The sequence below is a fragment of the Salvelinus sp. IW2-2015 genome, linkage group LG25, assembly GCF_002910315.2.
Source record: "Salvelinus sp. IW2-2015 linkage group LG25, ASM291031v2, whole genome shotgun sequence".
Lineage (NCBI taxonomy): Eukaryota > Metazoa > Chordata > Actinopteri > Salmoniformes > Salmonidae > Salvelinus > Salvelinus sp. IW2-2015.
This window is the reverse complement of record NC_036865.1, coordinates 11992745-12002790: the sequence shown is the minus strand read 5'-3', so window position 1 is coordinate 12002790 and position 10046 is coordinate 11992745. Positions and strand designations below refer to the sequence as shown.

General features: G+C 43.6%; 2 protein-coding genes across 3 annotated transcripts in view; both read right to left on the bottom strand.

Annotated features, from left to right (window-relative positions):
• The window catches only part of rasgrp3 (RAS guanyl releasing protein 3 (calcium and DAG-regulated)), a 20661-nt gene extending 20448 nt beyond the window's left edge, over window positions 1-213 (bottom strand). For both annotated transcript variants that reach the window (XM_023970552.2, XM_070434911.1), the window contains exon 1: window positions 131-213. The gene's annotated coding sequence lies outside the window, so the exon portion shown is untranslated. The remainder of the gene's footprint in view (window positions 1-130) is intronic.
• Window positions 214-742: 529 nt separating this feature from the next.
• LOC139023005 (ras guanyl-releasing protein 3-like) lies at window positions 743-6813 on the bottom strand. Its single transcript, XM_070434912.1, has 5 exons — window positions 6727-6813; window positions 5692-5823; window positions 5448-5595; window positions 4887-5060; window positions 743-1378 (listed from the first exon to the last, which is right to left on the bottom strand). Exons 1-5 carry the CDS (start codon window positions 6729-6731, stop codon window positions 1187-1189), a joined length of 651 nt encoding a protein of 216 aa, XP_070291013.1. The 5' UTR covers window positions 6732-6813; the 3' UTR covers window positions 743-1186.
• Between the last annotated feature and the right edge of the window lie 3233 nt (window positions 6814-10046).

Below are 10046 nucleotides of genomic sequence, written 5' to 3'. Positions count from 1 at the left end.
TGTGTGTGTGTGTGTGTGTGTGTTGTGTGTGTGTGTGTGTGTGTGTGTGTGTGTGTGTGTGTGTGTGTGTGTGTGTGTGTGTGTGTGTGTTGTGTGTGTGTGTCCTGTCCCGCCTCTTGGTATCCCTCACATGGTGGAGATGTCAATGAGTTTGAAGTGTTCCTCACAGCCCAGCTGAGCCGCCACATCTCTGAACTCCTCAGTGAGGCGGATAAGGCCAGGTCCAGATTAACTCTGCAGGGAAACCGTAATCCAGTACCTGAGAACACACACAAAGCACAGCGGAATGGCTGATTTAACACATACAAATGTTGACTGTTTGCATGTGTACATTACGGCTGAACATCATAGTGTGTAGCCCCAAGCACCAGTGCCTGTTGTAAATTAAGGATTCACAATGATATTATAGTCTCTCTCAGAGGGAAAAGGCAGACTTGCGGGGACTGACCCTGCACAAGGACTGCTGGGGGCTCCTTGCGCAGTGAGTAGTAGTAGTGCGATGTAGTGGGATGGACAAGTCCAGCAAATAGTCTAATGTGGCCAACATTTTTTATCTAGCCAAGAAATCATGTTTTCTTAATCTGGAAACAACAAACGAATACAAAGAACAATAGCATTATGCTCCTTTAACAAGTGAATGGCCATTGTGGTATCCCCCTTCAGATTAAAATTAACTGCAAAATAACATGACTTTAGGATGGCCATTGGTTACACTAGTTAACATTAACCTAACAAACTCTATCCCATACACATACAACACCCATAGACTAACCAAAACACACACAACATACAATGCCCACCCCAACTCACGCCCTGACCAACCAAACATAATCAAAATAACATAAAAATAGGTCAGGAACGTGACAGCTACATTAAAGCTTCCCTTTAAAAAAATGGGATGGAGTTCCAATAATTTTCTACACCACATGGCAAAAAAGTTATGAACTACTGAAAACACTACCAGGATTTTAATTTAGTTCAACTACAACCAAGGTTCTGCTAAATGTAATAAAATTACATGTGGTTCACAACTCCCCAACACTGAATGTAACATCAAATGGCAGGAAATGAAGACGATACCAATTCTGCGTGGTGTGCTTTCTGAAACCATCACTACATGGCAGTTGATGAATTGACCTGCATTGTTCCTTAGCAGATGCTAAATGATTATGACCATGATCTAAAGTCAATTCAAGTGTAGAACCCGATCAGATGATATTAGTGAGGCTGTGACAGAGCACAGGCAGGCGTACGTGCTGACCTTGTTGACCTCGGGTGCCAGATGAGAGTGGGTCTCCTTCAGACGAGAGATTGAGCTGTGGCTCAGACCTCCAACCACGGCCATCAGCGTATTAAAGTTCTGCAGTTGGAGGAGTTTCTGAAGGACAGAGTGGCATGGAACAAAGTGGAAGAGATTGGAGGTAGAGTGAGAGAGATAAATAGAGAGATAGAGAGAAATAGAGTGAGAGAGATAAATAGAGTGATAGAGAGAAATAGAGATGACGAGGAAGAGAAAACAGTGCAAGAAAAAATTACAATTAACAACAAACAAACCTAAAATATATATATTTTTTTACCCCCTTTTTCTCCCCTAATTTTGTGGTATCCAATTGCAATCCAATTACGACCTTGTCTCATCGCTGGAACTTCCCAACGGGCTCGGGAGAGGTGAAGGTCGAGTCATACGTCCTCCGAAACATGACCCGCCAAACCGCGCTTCTTAAAACCCGCCCACTTAACCCAGCCACACCAATGTGTCGGAGGAAACACCGTCCTACTGATGACCGGAGTCAGCTTGCAGGCACCCGGCCCACCACAAGGAGTCGCTTGAGCACGATGAGCCAAGTGAAGTCCCCCCAGCCAAACCCTTCCCTAACTCGGACGATGCTGGGCCAATTGTGCGCCGCCCTATGGGACTCCCGGTCACGGCCGGTTGTGACACAGCCTGGGAACACACCCGGGTCTGTAGTGACGCCTCAAGCACTGCGATGCAGTGCCTTAGACTGCTGCACCACTTGTGAGGCCACCTAAAATAACCTTAATAAAAAAACTGTACCTAAAATAACATAAACCAACATAAATTGATCTCTTTACACTGTGCTTATGGAATCAATTGCATGAGGGGAAAGTGCTTGAACATCTTATTTAAAAAATGCGAGAAGCTTTACAAAAAAACTAAAGAGCCCTCTTGAGTTAAATGGCCACGCTTCTGCATTTAAAGGGTAGGCCATTTCATTGTAGCTGACAGATGACCTGCATAAACAATGGAGGCAGACATGAGCATGAGTGCTTGTCATTAGTCTTCTGAATAATTCCTTTATCTAAATCCTGGTAGATGATAATGGTAGGGAGAAGCCACCGGTCTCTGATGAGATTGAGAGGCCTAATAGCATGCATGATGCTTAATGTCTGTTAAGAAATACAGACAATCATTTCCACCCCCCCCATGCACACAGCAATTTGACATGGAGAATCACATTAATAGTGATGAAGTGTTTTTGCTGGAGGGATGCCGTGTGCTTACATTGTCTTACGTCAGATAGCGCGAGGATTCCGCCTGCACTGATCGGTTTGGTTTATCGCAAAAAGAGCAAGGGGATGGATCAAAAGTAATTCAACGACAATGTGTCACCATAACTTTTGAAAATACTATGTGAGTTCGAGTTCGAGTTCAAGGTCACCTATGTAATGATTTTTGTGAAAGCTCCCGTGGATTAATGTTGAGATACATTGTGATATGCAACCTGCTAAACAGCATTAAGAAATACAATTTCAAGCTATAGGACTAGACTTCAATTGTTGATAAGAAGGGTAACACTGAATCTTAGCCCTCATTCTCATGTTGGCCTTTCTCAACTCAGAGAACTCTAGTGGATAATGGTTGATAAAAGGGTCATTCATCTGAAATTGAGATTGATCCACAACATCCTGTATGGCATAGTCCCCATGCATCTTAAAAGCTATTTTACTTCAGTAATACCCTGACTACACCGCTGGCATGCGCAAGCGTTGCAAAATCAATTTAGAAATCTATATTATTCAATTATTGCACCCACACTGCTCGAGTGCGTCAATGAGCGTCTGCGTTGCCAGGGGCTAAAATAGAAGTCAGTTCTATTTGTGACGCAGATTGCGCCGCAAGTCCTGCCTCTCCCATCTCCTCATTGGTTTATAGAAGCAGATACCCATGTGCCATCTCCTCATTGGTTATACCCACGTGGGTGATTGAAAGACGAACTGTGATGTCGGTCGTCGTGGCAATACTATGAAAGTTCACCATATAAGTTCAAAGAAGAAAAAGCCTGGAAGGAGGAGAGATAACTAGAAACGATTCGGTTGACCGTTTTATACATGGATTAATTGTCGGAGTAGAGGACCTCGTGCATTTCAGGTAAAATAACAACTTAATGTTTATATCCCAGGACAAATTAGCTAGCAACAGCAAGCTAGCTAAATAGGACACATTAGCTAGCAAGTGCAAGCTAGCTACAAAATAAATTTATGCCCGATGGTGCACGTGCTTAGCTGGTTTGGGTTCCGTGTAAGTGACTCACATTTTTACGCCACCAGAGGCAGTGCCACCGACATTGTGCCATGTCGTTTTAAGAGTTTTTGTATATGTATCTGTTGCCGGGTGTAACATTGTTATGTATTTTAAATTGTCAAACAAAATCAAATAAAAAATACACGAGGAAAGCATATAAGAGAAGGCCTTTCTATAAGAGAAAAGAAAGTATGTGTGGGCAGCAGTAGATTTTAATGACCGAAGGGTGTTATGATCTAATTGACAATGTTCCAGCTCCATTGAGACAGATGATTTAATGCAAGTCTGGCTCAGAAAACTGTCTGATTAATATATGGTACATGAGTCCCTTTCCCTTCCTCTTTCTCATTCGAGATGTTCACATACTTATAATGAGAGATGTTCTGCACAAAAAGTTGGTGAAAGAAACCCCTATTCATTTCAAGTGTTACAGTGCCGTACAGTTTATATATAAAAAATATATATATTAACCCTTTGTCTTTCCAATTTTCGTGGTATCCAATTGGTAGTTACAGTCTTGTCTCATCACTGCACCGTACGGACTCGGAAGAGGCGAAGGTCGAGACACATGTGTCCCCCGAAACATGATCCAACCAAGCCGCACTGCTTCTTGACATAATGCCCGCTTAACCCGGAAGCATGCCGCACCAATGTGTCAGAGGAAACACAATACACCTGGCAACCATGTCAGCATGCACTGCGCCCGGCTCGCCACAGAAGTCACTAGAGCGCGATGGGACAAGGACATCCCTGCCGGCCAAACCCTCCCCTAACCCGGACGACGCTAGGCCAATTGTGCGCCGCCCCATGGGTCTCCCGGTCGCGGCCGGCTGCGACAAAGCCTGGACTCGAACTAGGATCTCTAGTGGCACAGCTAGCAACTGTGATGCAGTGCCTTAAATTCTCATTAGCCCACAGGCTAGTGCTGTACAGTTAATGAGAATTTATGCCTCAATAAATTGCCCTCACCTCCTTTACAATTGCTTGTGTCAAAGTGGGCGGGTTTTACACTCTAAATTGTGAGGAGTTATGGAATATAGGATATAAGTGGAATGAATGAAGAAGCGTGAAACAGCACCTCCCCAGCTGTCAGAGCGAGAGAGACAGAGAGAGAACTATTTGCAAATCGTTACAACATGGCATATAGACATAATATGACATTAGAAATGTCTTTATTCTTTTGGAACTTCTGTGAGTGTAATGTTTACTGTTCATTGTTACTGTTTATTTCACTTTTGTTTATTATCTACTTCACTTGCTTTGGCAATGTTAACATTTCTTTCCCATGCCAATAAAGCCTTTGACTTGAATTGAGAGAGAGAGATACCATCTCTCTTCTTACCTGGGCCACATTGATGTATTTGGTGATGACCTCAGCACGGTGTTGGGGTGTCAGCTTACTGAGCACCATGAGCTGAACCCACTGGGACACTCCGTTGAACAGGGCGATGGAGCGCTCCAGTGTTGGGTTATCCACCAGACATCCGTGCATCACATAGCTTTGGTAGTCTGTGAACTGGGTTTGGGGGGTTGGAGAAAGAGAGAGTTAGTGTACGTAACATGTACAGTACTGCTGAGTTAATAACACAGACGTCATTGGCATATACCGTATACAGTGGGCCCTCAATCGCTGGTGAATTTACAAGTGAACTGCCCAGCAAATAAAACAAACTGAAATGTAGAGCAAACGTATCTAAGAACATATTCTGTGGTGGTGCGCAATTATCCTGGGGATGAAGTTAGTTGACAGCCAAAGCTTTGTTCTGTAGTTAGTAACAGAACTAAAAGGGGAAAAAAGAGTTCTGTGGAAAAAGCACTCTTGGAAAGACTCTTGAGGAATGTCACACACAGGGGTTAGATAGGGATGAAAGGGCACAAGTCTTTTTCCACCAGGGACACTCACTGATATCCTCCTGATGGACTTGTACTCCAGGAACGTGAGGTGTTCCGCCAGCTCCATGGGCTCTAGGTGGTCAAAGAGGAGTGAGGCTTTGCCCTTCTTGGCCTGCTTCTTCCTCTGGGTCAGCTTTCTCATCCAGTCATACGACGGGCTAGAAAGAAACACACACATTCTGTTGAAACTGGAAACTCTTTACTGACTGCGTGTGCGTGTGCACGTGCGTGCCCATCCTTGGGTAGTTCCTCACATGGTGGAGATGTCAATGAGTTTGTAGTGTTCCTCACAGCCCAGCTGAGCCGCCACGTCTCTGAACTCCTCAGTGAGGCGGATAAGGCCCAGGTCCAGATTAAACTCTGCAGGGAACACCGTAATCCAGTACCTGAGAACACACACAAAGCACAGCGGAATGGCTGATTTAACACATACAATATGTTGACTGTTTGCATGTGTACATTACGGCTGAACATCATAGTGTGTAGCCCCAAGCACCAGTGCCTGTTGTAAATTAAGGATTCACAATGATATTATAGTCTCTCTCAGAGGGCAAAGGCAGACTTGACGGGGACTGACCCTGCACAAGGACTGCTGGGGGCTCCTTGCGCAGTGAGTAGTAGTAGTGCGATGTAGTGAGATGGACAAGTCCAGCAAATAGTCATAAATGTGGCCAACATTTTTATCTAGCCAAGAAATCATGTTTTCTTAATCTGGAAACAACAAACGAATACAAAGAACCAATAGCATTATGCTCCTTTAACAAGTGAATGGCCATTGTGGTATTCCCCCTTCAGATTAAAATTAACTGCAAAATAACATGAACTTTAGGATGGCCATTGTTACACTAGTTAACATTAAATTCAGATGATTTACTTAGTCTTTGAATTTCATATCAAGGTTGCACACAAAATAGTGGGACAGATATAATGAATTGGCAGACATTGGTAAAGGAGTTTACCAGTGAAATGAGAGTTTGAGTATTCTGTTAAAGATTGCCTGAGGACTTTTCTGGGTAAGTAATGGATCACAAGACTCCTGAGTCATTGAACGCTTTCGCCCCAAACAATATCTCCACTTCAGATGGCTGGCAGTGGCCCACGTCACATGAGGACAGCCACTGGCTGTCACTTCCAATGACATCATCTCATCCCTCATTGCACCAGCCAGTCACAGAGCCCCGAGAGAGGAGCACAACATTTTCAGCCGAGGGGGCGGGTTGCCTAGCAATACATCTTCAATACTAATAAAGAGCTGAGAAGCTCCTGGGTATGAAGTAGTGTTTATTTACCTCATTAAATAGCAGATCTTCAGTCTCGTTCTTTGGCACTCATCTCCCTGGCAGTCACGGTATGTGAGGTTGTGTCAAGGACAGTTTAGCAGTTTTTGGAGACATTGCCCGAAGCCCCATTACAAGTGGACACCAGCTCCCATTTCCAACAACCCCCATCCCCTCCCAAAAAACACAACAATAAAACATCTTTCACGAGAAGCAGCTGTAGATTTATTAGTTGGACAAAAGGTCTCCACTCATGAAGAATAACTAAAGTGTTCAGAGAGGAATGCCCAGTATCTGGAAATAAAAACAATGGAAGTTCAGGCCATGTGATGAACCTCTCCACCACTGCATGTGTGCATTCTCTAAATAACTGTTCCTGGGCCAAAGTTTTCCCTCCTCGAACCATTGAAATAGAGATCTTAGAAGTAGCTTTGGAGAGGCTTTGGGCAGGGAGCCATGTATACTGCGTAGCCTGTCTGCTATCACCTTCAAACGAACACAGCTGTTTCTCTGCCCAGGATCCAGTCACAAGCATGCAGCAGAGCAGACAGACCCCTGCCTTCTCTGTAGTACTTTGGAACTCTCCCAGCAGGGAGTGTCACGATGGATGCATATTGGATGTATACATGACTGTGAAAAACACACAATCAATTGCTCTCCTTCTCTCAAGAAGACCGAAGAAATACTCTCATGGGCTAACTCACAAACAATGAGGTGAATCCATGAGAGAYACAAATATAAGTACTGTATATTAAGTACTGAAGGACAAAGATAAGTACTGTATATTTCGTTGGGTTAAAGCAAAAGCAAAAAGTGAGAGTAAAGGCAGAATAGTGCCTTTGTATTCTGTCACATGGAAGAGACTCTCTGCTCTKGCTCTCGTCTGAGGCAGCTTCATACCGCATGGAAAATGTAGAATTTGCCACAAACTGGTCCCGGGTCACATATTTTTAAGATTAAGATTGGAGGTTGGTTTATCTCTAATCTGATTCTAGATCCGCGCTTAGGGGCAACTTCCATCTGCAGCACCACAGCCATTACTCCAACCAACAGCAGGGAAAAGATGGGGGGGATTCATCAGTCATCAGTGGAGGGGCCTGACACCAGGCAGAGTAATATCTCAGGGTCATGATGTATGATGGAAGCAAAGAGTTCAGAGAAAAAGGCGTTCAAACCACTTAGTGGTATGGAGTCTCCAGGAAAACACCATCCAGAACCTTGCTAACTGAATCAGATTAAAATGCAGTCATGACGCACTAGGTACAAATCATACAGAGAAATGGAACACTATTAGGTATCGATTCGATCCAGGTTGCACTTCCTTTGAAGCGGTTCTTTATCTCGAACATTGCTCTCAAATGCATTTGCACTTCAGGAACATGTCTAATTCTTCCTGATGTTTTGTTCGGACAATCTGCATTAACCCAGAGCTGTGCGATCAACCAATCATAATTGGTTGTTAGAAATGACAAAGAGTTGACTGATATACTGTCCCTTAAAATAAACAAGAGTTTGTATACTCAGGAAAAGTCAGTCAGGGTTAGTTAGTGTCGCACCACCMAGAAAATACATTTGGCACAGTCAGGGAACACAGCATTCCATAGCGTCCATATTGTATACTCTGCCATATCTAAACACTACCAGAAAGGCTCAAAATGGCATATAACCATTGTTCTTTGTTGTTCTKKKGKGWWTYMRSMTRRRKKWYWKWWCAKRASYWWSWKMYMWSMSMKSWYKTWRGAWGKGMYATAYMARYRSWKYWKMWKYRRYWKKGWKYKRRKRWGYTSSTTARWYYSMWWMTYWYMMTTKTMRKYTGTGKRKAKTGWTSWSAMYWWWKARRWRKWACWRYWMKRWYSSMKAYAGWAWCWMWAKCWYTMTGSWWCACMYMMSAYAMMMYMYKSWRAWMRYKTSYMYRYKRYRMWTMWRWKRTWRSWYRMTYMSMWWRRKCMYKSAYSMARRSMYYSRRTRSMGKRWTSMRGKRGSMTGYYKWSSSSRGCKKYSWTSMYCMSMKKSKWYSKYSSSRKGRYYCCWCASRRMKACKSSTYMMMGCMSMSRKRGSWKSASRMCMCMYGRKMSRSMKMMMMMMYKGKASRYCWSSRSWCMWRGMSKKCMKRGRWSMWMKCYWKSWSRRGAGMWSWCWSWGRGAWGMRKMKASAYRKCMRSKYWMRMYAARSAWWSMTTRCWTMSMTYYCTWWKWWWRWTKYWWRYAMAYRCAKAYAWGRKWKKGKWKKKSRTKTWKTYWWYWSMWMAMRMWCAYAATYGYWRTTYKWRTTSTRAMYRYGTRSACASWKAMTWMAYYMRSYRKRYWTMYWTSYWYWTWSMATAYRWMCWMYMMMTACATGGATGCTATACTAGGTTTTTCAATAGACTACAGTGGCTAGTGAAAAAAGACAGTTCAGTGCATTCCTCCAGCATCATACTCCTCTCCTCCACATCTGCAGGAGTTGGACCGTCTTCTGAGAACTCCCATAGCAGCCATCAATGTTTTATGACTTTCTGATGTGCTCAGTGCGTGATTCCACCAAAACAGCTCATGATTCCATACAAATTGCATAATTTCTGGCCCAGTAAGCCGGACAAGACTATATCTGTCTACAATGGGACTGRGTTTATGTAATCTGGATACAGTGGTTTCTCTCTCTGCCTGATGAATATCAGTGATTGTCAGTTCATACAATATCACCACTGATGCCAACACAAAGTAAGTTAAGTACAGAAAAGGACATTTCAGGATGTTGTTCTAGGGTTTTAGATTTCCAGATTAGATTTTACAACACAACAATAAAGGTTGAWATAGCAGAGCGAGTTGTCTGTAGTGATGACATCAGAGGTGGCGTCATCGGTAGGTTTGGTCGGTTGTTTTGGAAACCGTTGCTGATTGGGATTGGTTGAGATTGGCCTAAGCCTCGAAGCAAAACAAATCATCAACCAGTGAATAAGGATTAGAGGTGCTTTGTGGGAGCAGGGGACCAAGTCCCTGTTGATTTGGAACTTGTTAATGGTTTTGTGTGTAATCTGTTGCCGTCACCTTGGTGAGGTGCAAACAAGACGTCATCCACAAGCCTTGTAATTGATTATGCGACACTTATGTCAATATCATAACTAGGGCTGTTGGTGGGGGTTAGGGTCAGGAGTAGGATATATGTGTGTGTGTATGTGTGTGTGTGCGCGCATTTGGGCATGTGTGTGCACATGCTTTTCTGGAAATGAATCAAGCCCTTGTCTCTTGACTGTAAGGAGATTAGTGAGCTCTATCTGCAGACGGAGTTGATAATATCTTAGATGCTGAATGTGTTACCATACTGACTAGTATGTATCCCTCAGGTATGATT

Coding starts and splice junctions, on each gene's coding strand:
- LOC139023005 (XM_070434912.1), bottom strand. Junction 5,596..5,691: donor CTCATTGACATCTCCACCAT/GTGAGGAACTAC, acceptor GTTTCTTTCTAG/CCCGTCGTATGACTGGATGA. Junction 5,061..5,447: donor AGTCCATCAGGAGGATATCA/GTGAGTGTCCCT, acceptor CCCCAAACCCAG/TTCACAGACTACCAAAGCTA.